General features: G+C 35.4%; 1 protein-coding gene across 2 annotated transcripts; it reads left to right on the forward strand.

Moving 5' to 3' along the window:
* The first annotated feature begins 340 nt into the window (after positions 1–340).
* LOC122585817 lies at positions 341–7,641 on the forward strand. 2 transcript variants are annotated; one of them, XM_043757941.1, is made up of 4 exons: positions 341–496; positions 6,307–6,594; positions 7,162–7,269; positions 7,347–7,641. In XM_043757941.1, exons 2-4 carry the CDS (start codon positions 6,415–6,417, stop codon positions 7,398–7,400), a joined length of 342 nt encoding a protein of 113 aa, XP_043613876.1. In that variant the 5' UTR covers positions 341–496; positions 6,307–6,414; the 3' UTR covers positions 7,401–7,641. The 2 variants fall into 2 exon arrangements, with proteins under 2 accessions (XP_043613876.1, XP_043613875.1); XM_043757940.1 differs by lacking the exon at positions 341–496 and having other exon boundaries at positions 6,160–6,594.
* Positions 7,642–22,036: the final 14,395 nt, after the last annotated feature.

The following is a 22,036-nucleotide window of genomic DNA, read 5'->3' on the forward strand; positions in this document are numbered from 1 at the left end:
TTAAAAAAAGCATTATAAATTAGATGTAATAAATATTTATATAAACTAAATATTAATGTGGGTACTAATGACTACTATGCATTAAAAGTTAAAAATATAAATTAACTATTATAATTGAAAATTTGAACTTTATATTAGCAAGTAAATCGAAATCAAACCGAAATTAACTCACTTTTCCAGGTAACCGACTTGTTCAAAATTTTTAACTAACGGAACTAAAAACACGGTTCACAATTTTTAGCTAACGAACTGAAGCGCTTAAAACCCTGAATACATTCCTTTTAATTGGCTTTACTGAATTTCGGAGATGGTCAATAAACTGACACAAGAGAGTGTTTGGGTAGGGATTATTCACTTTTTAAAAAAACCCAAATTAAAGTGAGTTTAAGAAACTACATTACAATGTGTGTGTGTGTTGTATTAGGTTAGATCGGATTTCTTCATGTTTGTGATCATGATGACGTGGCTGCTGGAAGCTTTCTACAGTTCCATATAGGTACTGATTTTCTTTTCTTACTCAATTGATTAATTATCTTTGTAAGTACATATTTACATAAATTTTGTCAAGAGTAATACTATAACTCTAGGAAATCAACAATGTTGGAATATTCTATGAGTAAGGTACTGTTTGGTATGCTGCCGTCGATGAGGGTGTGCGAAGCGTGTAAGCATGCAGGGCCTCCAATATTTTTTGTATATATTACTAAGAAGAACTAAAAAAGTAAAAAAAAAAAAAAAAGAGGCGTGGGTTGACTTGTTGGAAATTTAGGCTCATACACAACCATCGCCAGACAATAATTGAGTTTTTGGCCATTAGTTTTATTTTAGGGCCGTTTTGATACTCGTCCAGGCCTGAAAAATGGTGTCATTTCTCGTCTGTGGCCTTTGGGTATGCATAGTGTGGGTGGTACTACTGGGATGTCTTTGTCATCTAATAGGAATGTGCAAAACTTGGTCTTGGCTCACGGAATCAAAGAACTGAACTCAATGGGACTGAATCAGTACCAGCTGGTGTGTGATTCATGGTTTCATATTCTCATACTAGTGTTACCTGAACCTAACCAAACCAGACTAGTATAGTTCTGTTCAGTTCTCTTGTTTCATATTTTTAAGAACCGGTTCCCGGTCTAGAATTCTTTAAAAGTTGGTTCTTGGTCAGTCCAGTTTAAAACAGGAACCAACCTGGCTATTTTATTGTTCAAGCATAGGGGCATAGGGCTTATTTTTTTTACTAACTTTATTTCCAAATCAAAGCAAATCCAACTATTTTCCCGGTTTGCTGTCTCGATTGTAACCGAAAGTGCTCTAAACTGCTGCCTTCGGTTCCATTATTTTGCAGTTCACGGTTTCAATTGTGTTCAGTTTCTCTTGGTTGTCATGGGCTACAAGTCCGTAATTAGTTGGTGCAGATTAGCGTAAGTTTGTGATTTGAGGTTTCTTTTGTGAAAGATCTCTTATGTGATATAGACTGAAATTCCTATGCGTGTTCTGTATGTTGGGTTGAATCAGATATTAGGTTTGTGGACATTGGTGTGAAAAGCATAGCACACTTTTTGGATCCAAATTGACTGATTAAAACCTTTGTACAGTTCCAAACAGGTGCCATTTTTCCTATTAAGTTGATTACATTTGTGAATACTCGCTCTAAAAGTGATTGAATATGTGATAGATACGGTATAACCAGTTTAGTTTGACCTTTATACTAATCATGTAACCAGCTGTTCGAGTTATAAATTTATTTAGATTATTTTGTTGTATCCTTAATGAACTTTATAGATGCAACAACCTAAATCTTTTTGTGAAAAGTTGAAGCCTTGTGAAATGGGAGTAAATACCAACTTTAAACCATGATAGAAGTTTTAATAGCCTGCATTGCAGGATGTTCATAGGGTGGGTGTCAGATTGGAAGTGTATACGATCTTGGTACATAAATATGGACTCTTCATAAACTATTTGAAGTCAATTTGGTTATCTTCATTTTAAGCAAATTAGAGGTCAAAATGGATGAGTTCTGAGGTCAAAATGTATAAAATCGTTTGGAGCATAGGAGTATCAATGGCCCTATTGTAAGAGTATCACTGGTGTGGGCGTGTGGATATCTGAATTTTGAAACTTTTGGAGGATATTGCATAGGCATATGCATGATAAGAGATATATTTACTTCTAGGTTATTATGCTTGTGTGCACTTGTATCGCTCATGAGATTCGGAACTTAAATAGGAACTAATATGGAAGATGAATTAAGAATCATGAACCCATCTAGAAAGATTACTGTAATACCACCAGTCATACTCATGATATTATTAGTTAGATATTCACTTCTTACCGTAGTTGGGACTTGGGAGTGTGTGGATAACATCAGCATGATATATGTGAAAATATATAGGATCCTATTTAGTAAAAAGTTTATAATTTCGTTATGAAAACAATTAGGTTATTCTTTCTACCGCCTTCCTCCATCTCCAATCATGGGTCCCATTTATATATTTTCTCATGTGATATAAATGGGACCCACCCTTACATTTTCCTTTTTATAAATGCTGAAAGAGAGCGAAATGTTAGTTGGAGATACACAGTCGGTCCATTTGGCATATCGACCATTTTGTACATACACAATGACTCCAGACTTTAAATAATCTTCAGCTTATCCTTGTCTCTTTAAAGCGTTATTGTAGATTTTATGGCTGTTATTTTGCTGTTTTTTCCTTCAAATTTCCAAAGTGTTGTCATTTTCTGTTTTATGTTTTTGTCCTCTATCATAACAAACAAATATGTCTATTTTTTCTTCTTGGATATCCTAAACCATCCGTCACATTTTCCTTTTGTTAATCAGTGTATCCTTTTGACTTCTTTTCTTCCATAAGGTAGGAGGGAGTACATGTCGGGTAAGGCATCGGGTACATGGTAGCCGATCGGCTACACCACTCCTTGGTTTCGGGTAACGTTCGGCTATGGTGAATCGGGTAGGAATTCGGCTTAAGTAACCGATCGATGGGTAAGGTTTTTGAACGTTAAAAAGGCGTGGGTCCCCCCCCCCCCCCCCAAACGGCTAGTTAGACCGGATTTATAAAAAAAAAAAAAAGTCTTTTCTCTCCAATATATATATACATACAACCATCTTCAATATACATACAACTATCTTCATCACTATATACAAACACCACCCCACCTTTCTCTCCATTCTACCTAAATAATCACCACCTGACCTTGAAAATGTCTTCCACATCTTCCGAATCGCGGGCTGTCGTTGTGGAATCGGCTTCGTCATCCGAGACCGATGTTCACTTTTTGCAAAACGCGGTTCAATGGATGGACGACACGGCAAACTCTAACGACGTTCAACACCGTAGATACGTCAATCGAGAACGTGAAGTCGGTCATCAAATACTACTAAATGATTGGTTTGTTGACGAACCAAAATACGACGATGCTTACTTTCGAAAAAAGTTTCGTATGGAGAAAACCATGTTTTTAAAAATCGTCGACGACATCGAATCAAATTTTCCATATTTTCAAGAGGGGTTTGATGCGCGTAGGAGAAGAAGCTTTAGGACGATCCAAAAAGTGTGCTCGGCGGTACGTCAACTCGCTACTGCAATCCGCCCGATGAGTACAATGAGTACTTGCATATGGCCGCTCGAACTGGGCGCGAGTCTCTTGACCATTTTTGTGACGCCATCATTAAGTTGTATGGTCGAGAGTACTTACGTAGGCCTACTCAACACGACGTTGCTTGCATTTTCGAGGCACACGAACGACACCATCACATGCCGGGGATGCTTGGTAGCATCGATTGTACACACGTCGAGTGGTTAAATTGTCCTAGACACTTGAGAGGATAATATACGAGAGGCGACCTTGGCGTTCCCACTATTATGCTTGAGATCACCGCTTCTCAAGATACGTGGATTTGGCATGCTTATTTTGGTGCGGCCGGTTCAAACAATGACATAAACGTGTTGAACCAATCCGACTTGTATCTCACGGAGCGAAATGGCACGGCCCCGAATACTTCATTTGTCGTTAATGGTCGAGAGTACAAACGCTGTTTCTATCTAACCGACGACATCTACAGCAAGTACTCGACGTTTGTAAAAGCATACCCGTATCCTACTGACCCGAAGGAGAAAAGATTCAAGAAGCTACAAGAGGCGGCGAGGAAAGACGTGGAGCGTGCATTTGGGATTCAAGGGAAATGGAAAATTCTTAGGCGTCCTGTTCGACCCATGATCAAAGACAAGATCGCACAGTATGTTTATGCGGCTTGTATTTTACACAACATGATCATAAAAGGCGATGGCAGAGCAATCTCACCGGTTCACATAATGGACCCACCGGTCCAACCGGTGTTCGACGATAGCGTCTTAGGTGAGCTACTAAACGCAGACATCCATCATCGTCTTCGTTGTGACCTCACCGAACATGTGTGGGCTCAAGACTTGATATTTCTCGACGATTAGTTTGTTCCCTTAATAATTGTAGTCTTTTTATTTTTATGTATGTTTTTTTTTCCGTTGATTATGTATTGTTTTTTTATGTGTTGTGTAATGTTTGTTTAAGTTTTAAATAAAATGTTTTAAGTTTTAATAATATATTTATGTAGGAAAAAATATTTGAAAAGAAATTGAAATTGGGTAAGAATTGGGTATGTGTTGCTAGTGATTTGGGTAAGAATTGGGTAGAATTGGGTAGTGGTGAGTTGGAGGATTTTGATTGGAAGATGATTTGGGTAAGTTTGGGTATAAATTTACCACTCCTTCCTATCTTATTGTCTGTTCCAAAATACTGATATTGTCATCGTATTGATATCGGCATACAAGATCCTTATAACGTCATTGTTAGTATGTATTTCATGTATTTGACTTACAGTTTACATACTTTAATAAAATTCCATCAGCTTAAAAGTTCTACTAGCTAGCTGCCTTAACTTGAAATAGTCAAACATTCATGCAAAATTCAAACTTCAAACAGTTGCTTGAAGTCTTTGAATATTTCTTCTAGTTACTTTTGTAGATGACTTAGAAACCATATGTTTGATTAGTCTGTGTCACCGTGTGTCACCTTCCTAAGTTTGTACATAAATAACTAACATTTATATTAATTAATGACCCTCTCGAAAATCCTTTGTGTACAATATTTTTTTCTGTATTACATATTAAATAATGACCTTTTGTGGACTATATAATATGAAACAATGGAACCTAATCGGGTTTGGTTGGCCGTTGGCATAAGATCAACTACAATCTTGCTTGATCTTGAGTCAACTAGCATGCAGACAGTAGACAGCTCATCATGGGTCCACAAAGGGGGTCTAGATTAGGATATTACGTATGTTTGATGATCTCATGCTTTTAGATAACATGAAAGTTAAGTATACTATAACATTGAGGATATGAGTTAGTATTCATTTCGATATAACGTCTTTTAGAGCTTGATAATTTAGAAAATAACATATTTCTAAATGTAAGATATGAACTCAAGATTCATAGGTTTCCATGTTGATAAGTTCAGTTTTCTTTTAATTAGTTAATATTTATATTAAAACAAGTATTCCAAATTTCATAGGTTGAAGGCGTATTCCTTTAGGAGACCGTCCCTATCCTTCTATATTTAATTGAAGAAGTCAGTGACATTTGAAAATGACTTCTTTCACACCCCCCCCCCCCCCCCCCCCCTTCTCTTAGAATTATGTTTGAGACCGTAGCGATTCTTTAACCTGCATCCGCAGACTTATTGACTTGGTACTCTCGATATAGTTATAGTATAGAGCCATAAACTGGAACGGTCGAAACACAAATTTGAATAGAATTATATAAGTCTCTTTGGTCTGAAAATATCCCTCTAAGTTCAGTTCATAGTTTTAGGTGTTAAACCTTATACGATCAAAATTGTGTTGGAATAAATCAATCTTGTATGAATATCATTTGTATTATATTGTGGAATGAATATCCTTAAGATTTTATTATGATATTCTGAATGTTTGTAGGTTAAATTTTTACTTTAATTGAAGATCCATCATTCAGATCTGTGAGCTGGTTATTTTTTCCCTTATCAATGATGCCACTTCATAGCACTGGTGATCTTTGCCCATGTATGTATGAATGGTTTGATCCACGTTAGACTTAATAACATGTTAAACAGGTAACAAAGCATTAGCTTAAAAAATGGGTCAACCGGGTCAAAAGTCTCCCGTAAGGCATGTTTCACCCCAGACCACCCGGGGGTTTGTTGTAAGTGCTGGTATGAAAGGCTCTATATATCGAGTATTAAATCTTGGTGATTCTACCTTTTGTCCCTATTCAACAGGCATCTTTTGGTTCTTTGACCGGGTTTTTGCCTTATCGAAATCTTGCTACCAAGTGGAAGTATCTAGCTTTCGAGTCTTGGTTGAGAAAGTAATGGTTGGGTCCTGCTATGTACAGGCAAATTTTTGGTGTTATTGGAGGCTACAATGCTGCAAGCAAAACAACTCCCCAGTCAACTATTGATTTTAAAAAGATTGAGGGTGAATTATCACCTGATATGAAACTTGAAGATCTTCTTGCAATTTATGACCAAGAAAAACTCAAATACTTGTCGTCATTCGTTGGTCAGGTATGAATTTTAGCCTGCTTTGCATTTCATTAGACTGTATTATCCCTAATGGCTTTGGATTGTATTTTTGAATTGTATTACAATATAGTTGGATATAACTAAATTACCAGTTTTGTATTTTATATACCCTTTGCGGCTGGCCTATCTGGTCATGTTATCTTTACTTATCTATTGATTCCTTATATCATTGTAATTTTTCAAACACTTAAACATCTTATTATCACCCATTTTGACTGAGCATACATTTGAACACTATTTTTTTACCACCTTTATTACAGTTGATTATCTAATTCTCTGATTCTGAGAATTCAGTACCACAATAAACTTTCATAACGCACATCCAAGCACCCCCCATAATGCAACAAAGACATAGATATCATCAAGTCCATCCTGAACTATAATCGCTCAATCTAGTTATCAGATAAACCCCTTTTGATAAAGAATCGTTTGGCTGAAAAAGAACCTGTGGACTTAAACAGCAACAAAGGTAGAATGTTGGGATGGAGGGTACTTATTAGATGTTAATGGAAAAGACTTAATGAAGGTCTTATGATTTTTTGCTTGCAGAAAGTAAAAGTCAACGTGGTTTTGGCAGATAGAGTGTCAAACAAGCTGATATTTTTTGGAAGACCGAAAGAGAAGGATGAATCAATTGAGAGAAAGAAAAATCTCATGGTGAGATTCTTTAGTATTCCCTTTTTTGATACAACAATATATCTCGTCTTTCAAGTTCTTACATGCTACTTGTCCAGGCTAAGCTTAGTGTTGGAGATGTCGTGAAATGTTGCATCAAAAAGATTACTTAGTTGAGGTATTACTAAGTTAATTTAAGAGGGACTCGCTATACACTACACTGCATTCTTTGTTATGTGTGCCTACTTTAAGATGACCATTCTTCCATGATTCTTATTTTGTAGCCAAAAAAAAAAAAAAAACAAACAGTTTTGGACATTATTACTGTCCTTCACAGTTTTCATCGTGTTAACTTTTAAAAAGACTGTTTTTATTTCATATGTTTCTCACTTGATTTTTCTGATTATTGGTGTGTATATGGTAATAGTAAAGAATTTGAGGGTGTTGTTAAACATTTAAATAATGATAATTAGTTAAGCACTATGTTAGTTTTATGGACTTTTAATGCATCAAAATGATGTTTTTAAATGTTCTCACCGTTCTTATTTTAAAAGTGTTCTTACTGGAGTGTTAGCATATATATATATATATAGAGAGAGAGAGAGAAATCAAATAAGAAGGTGTGTTAAGGAGAGAAGGTCCTATTGACCAATCAGAGTGTGACACGTCGCCTCTAAAAAAAATGCATGGTGGCATTTTTGTAAATAATTTGACTTCAAACCTAAAATGACCCAACCCAAGATGACTCAGCCCAAGCTGACCCACCTTAACCTGACCCAGCCCAAGCTGATTCAGCCCAAGCAAACCCAACCCAAGCTGACCCAACCGAACCCCAAACTGACCCAAACCCGTAATCTACATTTGTGTAGATTATGTGTCAAGCTAACCCAACTCCAAGCTGACCCAACCTGACCAGACCCCAAGCTGACCCAAACCTGACCCAAGCTGACCCAACCCAGAACCCAAGCTGACCCAAACCGATAATCTACATTTGTGTAGATTGTGTAAATTGTGTCAAGCTAACCCAGCCTCAAGCTGACCCAAGCTGACCAGACCCAAACCTGACCCAAGCTAACCCAACCCAGAACCTAAGCTGACCCAAAACCCATAATCTACATTTGTGTAGATTATGTGTAAATTGTGTCAAGCTGACCCAACCGAACCCCAAGCTAATCCAACCAATCTGACCAACTGACCAAGCTTACCCAGCCAAGCTGATTCCCCAAGCTAACTCAACCCAACCCAAGCTAACTCAACCCAACCCAAGCTAACCAAACCAAGCTGACTCCCCAGGCTGACCAAGCTTCAAAAATGTTTAATTTATTTAGGATTATGTCACCGCACAACTTTTTTATTTTTGCCACATGTAGCGTTTTGATTGGCATTTGTTCGTGAACACAACATTATGTTCGTTTATCCGTTTGTGAACCATTCGTTAAGTTAAACGAACGAACATAACAAGCTCTCGTTCGTGTTCATTCGATTCGTTTACAGCCTTACCTATATCGAATCCCATTTTTTGATAAAAAGATTGGATCATGACGTATAATGACTGTTAGAACACCCTTTGAGACTCCTAGTCCTATTCTTTGTGCGCCTCTTTCTCTTTGGTCTTACAAGACTTAATTTGCACTTATCTGGTGGAACTGACTCGTGTGTACTATAGTATATCATACCATGACATGAGGATATATCTCTTGCGTTGAATACAACTTCTGTGCACTTTGAATAGTTCTGCAGCTTCATTATTCATGTAGTAATTAGTTACCACACTTTTGCAAGACTGCTTAACTTTATAATTATTCATTACCACTAAATATACATGAACATTTTTCTGAAACCCCTAAATACCGGGCATGATATTATTCTGCATCACCAGGTTAAGTGGTGGCGGACAAGCAATATAAGATGGTTAGATATACCAGCAAACGAATTGAAGATCATCAGTAATTTAAGTTACAACCATGAGACAATATATTAGGACAATGCAACTTACAAAATCATCTGACACAAGTTATAAAAAACCATCAAAGCTAAGATAATAGAGCATTATTACTGAAGCAAATAAAAAGACAAGATGACAGAAACGGCATAAAGATGATACCCTCGTATAAACATGGATCATTTCAGAAGGATCCTAAAAAAAAAGCACTGCTCATACGTATGACGGTGTGATGTGAACGTGACTCTATCAATGGTATCAGATTCAGGCACTCAATCCAGGAACCGAAGGATCTCCCACACTTCACTGAGAAATCAAAATGGAAAGAGAGTTAACAATGTTGAGTAAATGAAGTTTACAAATTCAATGACAACTTTAGAAATAACGATTCTGATTATCACACAAAACAGAGTAAACCAAAATAAGAAGAAAATTCAGCAACGGTTGGGTTCTCACAACTACAAACTACTTTAAGGACTAGTCCCTGTACACACTAACAAAAAAAAGGACTCATATATTCATGGTTCTTCAAGATGATCATTTTTCTCATAAAAATGGATCAAGTACATGCTTATACAAGAAGTTTTAAACAAATGACTGTTGTAGTATACAAAAATTAAGCTTTCATACAAACAGAGAAATGAGTATATCACACTCTGTTAACAAATTCAACTGATCCCCACATTTCTGGAAATTGTACCTCTATGACTGTGACATGATCATAAAAATTAAGGGCTTTTAACTATCCAGCTACTACTTGTAACATACCAACATAAAACAAGCATCCACAAGATTGCAGGCTAATTGAACTGCTAAATTTACAAGACTGCCATATATATGAACGACAATATAATGTTAAATAGCACAAGGGCACAACATGACTTGTAAACTGTGAAATAGTTGTTTCACACTTTGACATATTATGGATTGTAGGAATCATATTAATCAAACATCAAAAAGAAATCATAAAACACATGTAAATCTATATAATGAGGTGCTACATATATAACAACTTTTGTTGCTAAAACATCCCGGAGTGAAATATTTTGTGTTATGACCTCCTAAATTGCTTTTTCAGAAAAGCAGATAACCATAAGATTATCTAATCTATAATTTAAGACAGATAATTAATTATCAGAACTGGATAAATTGCTTTGCATCAACCAAACACAAATTGGATTGTTTCGACCAACCCACTTCCTTCCAAGTCCCTCTTCCCACTTTCAATTTCGGCCAATGTATTTGGATCCTAGTGGTGTATTTAAGCACAAAACTGCTTATGGAACTTCAAATCACGAATACAAGTTTAATAATAAAACACGTCATGACTCACCAATTCCCTCTTATTCTCTGTTAACAAATTCCAAATTACTAATCGGATCTAGTGGCCAAATATTTTAGAAGAAAGTAGAAATCAGATAATCAGTTGTTCGAGTGTCTAAGAATACACAGATAACAAATTCCACAGGACGATTGGGGATGTTTTATCACTCGAATCGAATCATGTTTATTCCAACAGAAATATCCAGGAGTTCATCTCTTACCAACCATGTCAACGGACAACGCCCAATTCCCGTCAGAAGGTGACCCTGACTTGACCACCCCTGTTCAATTAGATTTACCGGCTTAGATTGGACAATGCACGTTATATGTTCAATGGTATAGCTAGTGTTTGGTTTCTTCTGTTGTTGGCTCTTTCTGATGTAGATGTTGGTATGCTTTATTTATTGTAAGCGTGCAGGACCTCCAGAATTATTTATTGTAATATATATTTCGAAGAACTAAAACAGTCAAAAAAAAAAAAATGGTGCCATTTCTCGCCTGTGGCCTTGGGTATGCATAGTGTGGGTGGTAGTGTGTCATTTATTGGGAATCAAAGAACTGAACTCAATGGAACTGAAACTTATCAGTATCAGCTGGTGTATGATTCATGGTTTTGTATTCTCATGCTAGTGTCACCTGAACCTAAGGGCTGTTTGGTTGGGTGGAATCCTTTGGAATTCATGGGAATTGGAATCTAAATTCCACTCCTTTTACATGTTTGGTTGGGAAATCAATGGAATTGGAATTTCAAAAATTCCATCAAGGAATTTACAATTCCTTCACAAATATGATGGAATTGTTGAAAGTCAAAGTCATATCCACGTGATAATTTCAGTTGATTTATTTTACCGTTTGTTTTCTTATAGAAGTAGTCAAGAGAATAAGTCTAGTCTTTCATTATATTTCGGTTTGTTACTTATTTTCTAGGAGTAGTGGCAGTAGCCCGTTAGTTTTTTTATTAGTATTTAAGTGGTGTTATGTTCCTCATTATGAAGTAACTTGAAAAATAAAAGTGAGTTCGTTCTCTTATTTTTGAGTGCACCTTAAATAGCAGTAAACTCAAATTGTGTGTTCTTCAATTATCTGATCTATAAAGTTCTTCAATTGGTATCAGAATAGGCTCACAATCCAATCATGTCGGAGATCCAATTAGTTGGTGGCGTGAAGAAATTGAACAACAACAACTACAACTCCTGGTCCACTTGCTTGATGTCGTATTTGCAAGGCCAAGACTTGTGGGAAGTTGTGAACGGGACGGATACCACGTCACCCCTGCGAGAAGATCAGAATGGAGTGTTGAAGAAATGGAAGATTAAGGCCGGCAGAGCCATGTTTGTTCTGAAGACCACAGTGGAAGATGAAGTATTGGAACACATAAGTGACTCGGTGACACCGAAAGAAGCTTGGGACACCCTGGTTACTTTGTTTTCTAAGAAGAACGACTCGAAGTTGCAACTCTTAGAAAACGAACTGTTATCGGTGTCTCAAAAGGATCTGACGATTCCACAATACTTTCACAAAATTAAAACGTTGTGCAGGGAGATAGGCGAGCTGGACCCACAATCAAAAATCGGTGACGCACGAATGAAACGAATAATCATTCATGGGTTGAATCAAGAGTATAGAAGTTATGTAACAGCAATACAGGGATGGCCTACACAGCCAACCCTCAGCGAATTCGAAAACCTTTTAGCATCACAAGAGGCGTTGACGAAGCAGTTGGGTGATACCTCACTCAATTCAACAATGAAGTCTGAAGCTGAAGTCCTATATGTGAACAATAGAGCTAAAGGAAAGGAACGATACAAAGGGTTTAATAATAAGCCCTACAGGCCAAATAAATCAGAAAGCCATCCCAAGAAAGGAGGAGAGTCTGATAAGTATCGTGGGGAATCAAGCGGTGAACGAAGATCAAAATGGCAAGGAAAAAGGTTTCCGTTCAATTGCCATTCCTGTGGCCGCAAAGGTCACATGGCAAGGGATTGTCGTACTAAGCAATCAGATCAAGGGAATGCTGCTGTTACAGAGGAAGAAGCTTGGGATGTACAAGCTAACGTCGCTCAAGTCGAAGAGTCACCGACCTCTGCCCTAACCGTCACCACTGCTGGTAAGCCTACAAACCAATTAAGTGAATGGATTGTAGATTCAGGTTGTTCAAATCATCTAACTGGTGATAAGGAGAAACTAAGCAATCCGGTTAAGTACAAAGGCAGTAGGGTCATTGTTATTGCTGATAATTCGCGTCACCAGATTGCGCATATAGGAAATGTCATTTTCCCATCTGAGGATCAGAAATGTGAATTGAAGCTCTCAGATGTCTACCATGTCCCGGGAATGAAGAAGAACCTTCTGTCGGTTCCTCAATTGACCGATGAGGGAAAATATGTATTGTTCGGGCCTAAAGAGGTATATGTGTTTAAGGAATTTAAGACCACCTCTGTTCCAATTTTGACGGGTCACAAGAAAGAGGCAGTGTATGTTTTATCTGCACAAAGTGCTTTTGTTGAGAAGATGAAGGATACCCAAAATGCTGATTTATGGCATCATAGGCTAGGGCACGTGGGGTACGATAAGCTGGATTTGATGATGAAAAGGGAGCTGGTTATCGGGCTTCCTAAGCTTGAAGTCAACAAGAATATTGTTTGTGGAGGATGTCAGTATGGTAAAGCACACCAAGAAACCTTCCACAGCTCAAATTATCGAGCTGAAGCACCTTTGGTGCTGGTACATTCAGATGTATGGGGCCCCGCTAAACATGCTTCCATTAAAGGTATGTTGTATGCTGTAACATTTATTGACGACTATTCCCGCTATACATGGGTTTATTTTATGAAAGAAAAAGCTGAGGTGCCTCAAAAGTTCAAAGAATTTGAAGCTGAAGCCGAAAGAGAAACTGGATGCAAAGTAAGGTGTTTGCGGTCAGACAACGGAGGAGTGTATTTGTCAAATACTTTCAATCAATACTTGAAACAACAAAGAATCAGACGCCAGCTTACTTGTCCAAACACACCCCAACAAAATGGTGTGTCCAAGCGTAAAAACAGGCATTTGGCTGAAGTTATGAGAAGTATGTTGCATGACAAAAACCTTCCAAGTCGTTTTTTGGGAAGAAGCTATGCGCACAGCATGCTACCTGATCAACCGCACCCCATCTCAAAACTTACAGTATGCATCACCGATTGAAAGGTTAATACGTGTTAAACCCAATGTTCATTATTTTCGGGTTTTTGGGTGTGTGTGTTATGTGTTTGTACCTAACCAGTTTCGTGATAAGTTGGAGAAAAAGGCGACTAGATGTATCTTTATAGGTTATGATCCGGAAAGAAAAGGGTGGCGATGTATTGAACCAAACTCGGGAAAAGTTCATGTCTCACGAAGTGTGGTATTCGATGAGATGTCCTCGTGGTGGGGGCCTGAAAATCAGTTGGTTGAAGACTCAAAGAAGCTGGTTGAGGATGTAAATTCCTCTATGGTTAAGCTGAATATTGTTGATGAAGAAAAAGAAGTTTCTGATGCACCCGAGGAAGAACCGGTTGTGCTTATACAACCCAGTCAAGAAATAGTAAGTCCACAAGCACAACTAAGAAGGTCAGAAAGGCAGAAGAAACCTAACGCAAAGTATGCAATCATGTATGCTAAGGTGGCTATTGCTGAAAACAGTTTAAGTGAGCCAGAAACGCTTCAAGAAGCTGCACAAAATGAAGAATGGTTAAGTGCTATGAAAGCTGAAATGAGTGCTCTTGTTTCAAACCAAACATGGGAGCTAGTTCCAAAACCTCATGATGTTAACCTAGTGACGTGTAAGTGGGTTTACAAGGTGAAGCAGAAATCTGATGGATCAGTGGATAGATTCAAAGCTCGTTTGGTAGCACGTGGTTTTTCTCAACAACTGGGGTTAGATTATGAAGATACCTTCAGCCCCGTTGCAAAAATTACAACTGTCCGTGTTCTTTTAGCCTTGGCAGCTTGTAAAGGTTGGAAGTTGTGGCAGATGGATGTTCATAATGCATTCCTATACGGAGAACTTGATCATGTTATTTACATGATGCAACCGATGGGTTTTGAAGATCAAGAGCATCCAGAATATGTATGCAAGTTGAAGAAGGCAATCTATGGTTTGAAGCAATCACCAAGAGCGTGGTTCGGTAAGATGGCAGAATTTTTGGAGCAGAATGAATATCAACTTACTTCAGCTGATTCGAGTTTGTTTGTCAAGAAAATTGGTGAGAAAGTCGTGTTTATCCTTGTTTATGTAGATGATTTAATTATTTCAGGTGATGTGGAAGAGGAAATTGAACTTTTGAAGTCAAACTTGTCTATAAGGTTCAAAATGAAGGACCTTGGAAGGCTCCAACACTTCCTTGGTCTGGAATTGAACTATACAGAAAAAGGAATGGTATTACATCAAACAAAGTATACCATTGACTTGTTGCATAAGTTCCAAGTGGCTTCATGCAAACCAGCAACGGTTCCTATGGACCGGAATGTTAAGCTATATGCAACAGAAGGTAGAAAACTAGATGACCCAACATGGTACAGAAAGATGGTTGGAAGTTTGATTTACTTGACATTGACACGGCCTGATATTGCATTTGTCATTGGAGTTCTTAGTCGGTTCATGCAAGACCCAAGGAAGCCACATATGGTAGCCATGAAAGAAGTTCTTAAGTACATCAAGGCCACCGCAGGAAGAGGTATACAGTTTAGAAGAGAAATCGAGCCTAAGTTGTTTGGTTATTGTGATGTTGATTATGCTGGTGATGTGAATGAACGAAGGTCAACAACTGGATATGTTTTTATGTTTGGCTCGAGCCCTGTTTCTTGGTGCAGCAAACGTCAACCGACAGTCTCTCTATCCTCGACAGAAGCCGAGTATCGGGCTGCTGCTATGGCAGCCCAAGAGTGTGTGTGGTTAGTCGAGTTGTTAAGGAACCTGAACCAGAAAGTGGAGCATCCAGTGAAGTTGTGGTGTGACAATATCTCAGCAATCAAGTTGGCTCAGAATCCAGTGTTTCATGCTAGAACCAAACACATTGAAGTTCACTATCATTTTATTAGAAAAAAGGTATTAAGTGGTGAGATCAGTTTGGAAGTTATTGCTTCAGAAGAGCAAGTTGCAGATGCTTTTACAAAAAGTCTAGTTGGTACAAAGCTGAGGGAGCATAGTAAAAGCATGAGCATGGTGGAGTATGACATTGAGAGGAGGTGTTGAAAGTCAAAGTCATATCCACGTGATAATTTCAGTTGATTTATTTTACCGTTTGTTTTCTTATAGAAGTAGTCAAGAGAATAAGTCTAGTCTTTCATTATATTTCGGTTTGTTACCTATTTTCTAGGAGTAGTGGCAGTAGCCCGTTAGTTTTTTTATTAGTATTTAAGTGGTGTTATGTTCCTCATTATGAAGTAACTTGAAAAATAAAAGTGAGTTCGTTCTCTTATTTTTGAGTGCACCTTAAATAGCAGTAAACTCAAATTGTGTGTTCTTCAATTATCTGATCTATAAAGTTCTTCAGGAATCTTCAAACATTCAAAGGAATTCATCCATGTTTACCATAATACCCTCTTACAACTAAAACCAAAATAAAGATACCTTTCTTTTTGGAATACCACCATCAGTCAATCACCATCCACCACCCGCTATATTCCGGCTGCTGTTGAATTCCGGCTATATTCTGGCTGCTGTTGACTTCCGGCTGCTATCGCCGGTTGGGCTGCTTATTCCATCTATTACGTACTCCCGCTGCCGGAGATTTATATCCTGGAACAAAAGATATAGCGTGTATGTGTGTTTATTTGGAATAATTTTATTATTTACGTGTATGTGTGTAAAAGTTTGGGGATAGATTACTGTGTAACAGGAAAAAGGAAAGTGACGATGGCATGAGTTTTTGAGTGAAACATCAATAATTATTTTTTTTTTTTATTGATTGGTGTGTCTTATGTATTTTCATGTGTATTATTATTATTATTATGCAATTAAAAATGAAAAAGAATTATTTATATTGTTAAATGGTAATAAGGTTAATTTTGTCATTTGACATTGATCAAATTCTAATTCCTTTAACTGAATTTCATTAAATTAAATTCTGTCAACCAAACACAAGACAGACTGGTATTTTCAAATTCCAATTCCTTCGACAAATTCCAATTCCTTCAAATACATTCTGCGAACCAAACGGCCCCTAAGCAAACGAGACTAATATGGTTATGTACAGGTCTCTGGTTTCATATTCTTAAGAACCAGTTCCAAGTCTAGAGTTCTTCAAAAGTTGGTTCTTGGTCAGTCCAGTTTAAAATAGGAACCGACCTGGCTGTTTTATGGTTCAAGCAAAGGGCTTAAATTTTTTAATATCTTTATTTCCAAATCAAAGAAAATCCAACTATTTTCCCAGTTTGCTGTCTCGATTGTAACCGAAAGTGCTCTAAACTAGTGCCTTCGGTTCCATTCACGCTTTAAATTAGGTTCAGTTTCGCTTGGTTGTCATGGGCTACAAGTCCGTAATTAGTTGGTGCAGATGAGCGGTAGTTTTGTTATTTGAGGTTTCTTTTGTGAAAGATCTCTTATGTGATATAGACTGAAATTCCTATGCGTGTTCTGTATGTTCAGTTGAATCAGATATTAGGTTTGTGGGCATTGGTGTGAAAAGGATGGGCACACTTCTTGGATCCAAGTTGACTGATTAAAACCTTTGTACAGTTCCAAACAGGTGCCATTTTTCCTATTAAGCTGATTACATCTGTGAATACGCGGTCTAAAAGTGATTGAATATGTGATACTATATAACCAGTTTAGTTTGACCTTTATAATGATAACGTAACCAGCTGTTCGAGTTATATATTTATTTAGATTAGTTTGTTGTAATTTTATTATTAATGAACTTATAGATGCAACCACATATATATTTTTGTGAAAAGTTGAAGCCGTGTGAAAGGGGAGTAAAAACCAACTTTAAACCATGATGGATGTTTTAAAAGCCTGCAATGCAGGATGTTCATAGGATGGATGTTATATTGGAAGAAGTGTATATGATCTTGGTACATAAATATGGGCTCATCATAAACTACTCGAAGTCAACTGATTGATTATCTTCATTTTAAGCAAATTAGAGGTCAAAATGCATGAGTTCTGAGGTCAAAGTGTATAACATCGTTTGGAACGTAGGAGTATCGATGGCCTAGCTATCTTAAGAGTATCACTGGTGTGGGCGTGTGGATATCTGAATTTTGAAACTTTTGGAGGGTATTGCATAGGCATGTGCAGGATAGGAGATATATTTACCTCTAGGTATGTATGCTTGTGTGCACTTGGATGGGCTCATGAGGTTAGGAACTTTAATAGGAACTAATATTGAAGATGATATGAGAATCGTGAACCATCTAAAAGGATTACTGTAATACCACCAGTCATACTGATCGATGATACTTAGATATTCACTTCTTACCGTAGCTAGTTGGGACTTGGGAGTGTGTGGATAAAATTAGCATGATATATGTGAAAATATACAGATTCTAATATCCTATTCAGTAAAAAGTTTATAATTTCATTATTATAAAAACAATTAGATGATTCTTCATACCGCGCGCCTTCCTCCATCTCCTATCATGGGTCCCATTTATATATTTTCTCGTGATATAAATGGGACCCGCCCTTACATTTTTCTTTATATATATGCAGAAAGAGAGCAAAATGTTAGTTGGAGATACACAGTTGGTTCATTTGGCATATCGACCGTTTTGTTCATATACGACGACTCCAGACTTTAGATTTTCAATCTTCAGCTGATCCTCATCTCTTAAAAGCGTTATTGTACATTTTATGGCTGGTATCCTACTGTTTTTACCTTCAAACTTCCAAAGTGTTGTCATTTTCTGTTTTTGTCCTCTGTCATAAGAAACAAATATTTCTATTTTTCCTTCTTGGATATCCTAAACCATACGGCATTTTCCTTTTGTTAATCAGTGTGTTCCAAAATACTGATATTGTCATTGTATTGATATCCGCATACAAGATCCCTATAAAGTCATTGTTAGTATGTATTTTATGGAAAATGATTAATCAATTTAACTTACGTGCCTAAAAATCAACCTAAAATCTTAAGAATGTGACATGTGGATTTCACAAATTCTCTTTCCTAATCTTGTCCCCTGATTTTTTCACATATCATCATCTTATTATTAGGCAGATCAAGTAGGTTGATTTATCATTATCCGTATTTTATTTATGTATTTGACTTGCAGTTAACATACTTCAACAAATTTCCATCAGTTTAGAAGTTCTACTAGCTGCCTTAACTTGAAATAGTCAGACATTCATGCAGAATTCAAACTTCAAAAAGTTGCTTGAGTCTTGGTATATATCTTCTAGATACTTTTGTGGATGACTTAGAAACCATATGTTTGATTACTATGTGTGTCGCCTTCCCAAGTTTGTACATGAACAACAAAATTTTTAACATATTAAATAATGACCACCTCGAAAATCCATTGTATACAAAAAGTTATTCTTTATTACATATTAAATAATGACTTTTTGTGGACTAATCTAATATGAAACAATGGAACCTAATCGAGTTTGGTTGGCATAAGATCAACTACAATCTTGCTTGATCTAAGTCAACTAGCAAGTAGACAGTAGACAGATAATTATGGGTCCCCAAATGGTGGTCTAGATTAGGATATTAAGTATGTTTGATGATCTCATGCTTTTAGATAACCATGAAAGTTAAGTATACTATAACATTATTGAGGATAGGAGTTAGTATTCCTTTCGATATAACTTATTTTACAGTTTGATAATTTAGAAAATAACATATTAGGCCAATATCTAAATGTAAGATATGAACTCAAGATCCATAGATTTGTCCATGTTGATAAGTTCAGTTTTCTTTAAATTAGTTAATATTTATATGAAAATGATTGATATATATATATATATATATATATATATATATAGGGAAAGATTATTTTAAGAACCTCTTAAAAAGCGGAATTTTTGAGAACTTTTAAGGAGAGGATATAATAGTAAATTTGTGTTTTCATTTCAATAAACAATATTTATGAGTAGTTATATTTTTTAAAAATTCCAAAATTATAGGACTACCAATATATTTGAATTTTTTTTAATCCTTACGGTTACATATGATCTTTTAAATCCACATATATTTTTCTCTAATTGAACGTATTCTTCATTTTCGAAAGACTATACATATGAACTTTTACATTTAACAACCTTCATCTATAACAACCTTCATAATTATATTAAAATTATTTTCCACACTAAAATTAATATCAAATTAGAAGATAAATATGTTCACACGGAGAAACATTTGTACACAAAATCTTGAACCATAATAAAATTGTATTATTGAGTCATATGAACAAATACAAAATAATATAATCGCATACATATGTTTATATAACTCTTTACGCACATGATCATCAACTCTCTATTGATTTACAAATTTTTTGCATATATATGCTCTACTTCCATACATATGATCATGGCCAAGGTGCCAATGTCAAGTGGTGACTTGCATACATATAATCCAGTTGCATACATATGATCAACTTGCATATATATATGTTCGACTTGAATACATATGATCATCGTCAAAGTGCCAAATGTCAAGTGGTGACTTGCATATATATGATCCAGTTGCATACATATGATCAACTTGCATACATATGCTCGACTTGCATACATGTTATCATGGCCAAGGTACCAATGTCAAGTGATGACTTGCATACATATGATCGACTTGCATAAATATACTTGTAAAACCAATAAAGACATAAAAATGCTAATCAAGTTAGAATATGTATAATTGTGCATATGTAAACATACCAGCCTCGTAGAGACCCACCATTCGATTCACTTATTTTTTCTAAACAAATTTCCACAGGCCTTCAATTTTAAAAGTATATAATTAATAACTAGATTTTAGGTCCGTGTCAAATACACGGATTTTATAACATTATCAATATAAGAATTAGTATATTAAATAAAATATACTACTCATACGTTAAAATGTAAAAATATACTTAATTTTTTTTTTAGATTCAAATGTAAATACTGAATGCTAAATCATATCAAGATTGGATGGTGTAAGAGAGTTTCTTTTATACAAACTCTTTCGGAGAAGCAATATCTTAACCCTGATTATACAATTGACCGAGTTCTCGTTGATGTCTTGTAAAAAAATATTTTTATTTTCATTAGTCATGGTTCTTAAGAACAATAAAAGTAGCAGTTGATTCATGGATTTTTCAATGATTTTGTGTGTTGTGATTTTATTTGTAGGATTCAATTTATATATGAAGAATCTGTATCCTAAATATAGTTTGATTCCAATTTCTAATAATAACAATGCTTATCCTAATTACAATCTGATTACAATTACTCATAACAATAATATTAAATTAATAATTGTTTTTAAATTGGGTTAAAGTGTAAATTGGCAATGAAAAATCAAAAAGTGTAAATTAATTATTTTTAAATTGGGTTAAGGTGTAAAATTGGTGATGGAAAATAAAAAAAATGTAAATTATATTAAACATGTGTACCGGCTTTCGTTGAACTAAACAAGCGAAATGAAAATGTCAGTCTAGTGCTAGATTTAATTAATTTTAACAAATTGAAGTATGTGATTGGTCAATTTTTTTTAGGTCAATTGCATTTTAGTGTATATGAAGATGTTATAACCTCTCTAGCTTTTAGCTATATTTTGTTAATAAATAGACATTATGCAATAAAATATTAAATCTTTTTAAATTAAGTTAAAGTGTACATTGGTGATTAAAAACCAAAAAGTCTAAATTATATATTAAGATTAAGATAAGATTAAGATAAAATAAGATAAATTTTTAAAAAAAGCAATTTTCCATATTTTGGTCCTATCACATTTATCTTACTTTATTTATTTTAATAGAAATAATAGTTATATCATAATTATCTACAAATTTAAAAAATTACGTAGTATACATCTAACTTATTTTAGCCATATCCATATCCTATTAAATATCATACGATAATTATCGACATAATTATAAGGGATAAGTATCCTGGAATGTAACAAACTTTGGACAAATGTTTATAATAGGAAATAACTAAAGTTGTGTGTATTGTATGTAAACAATTTTAAAAAATGTTTATTGTATGTAAGAAAACATATATGCCAACCATATAGAGGTGTCACTTGTCTGATTTTAATTGATTGAATACATTTTCTTACATACAATAAACATTATTTTCGAGTTGTTTACATACAATACACACAACTTTAGTTATTTCCTACTATAGACATTCGTTCAAAGTTTGTTATATTCTAATATACTTATCCCTAATTATAAATACTCATAATTGATTTTATTGTTAAATTATGACATCATCAAATATCAATTTTATTAAATTGAGCATTATGATTGGTTAATAAATTATTTCAGTTGTCTTTTATTATATATAAAGATTCATAAAAATAAAAACATACCGTAATTAATTTCATGTTCATTTTTCTGCCTAAACCAAAATAAAGAATTAAAAAAAAA

This window comes from Erigeron canadensis, chromosome 1, assembly GCF_010389155.1.
Source record: "Erigeron canadensis isolate Cc75 chromosome 1, C_canadensis_v1, whole genome shotgun sequence".
Lineage (NCBI taxonomy): Eukaryota > Viridiplantae > Streptophyta > Magnoliopsida > Asterales > Asteraceae > Erigeron > Erigeron canadensis.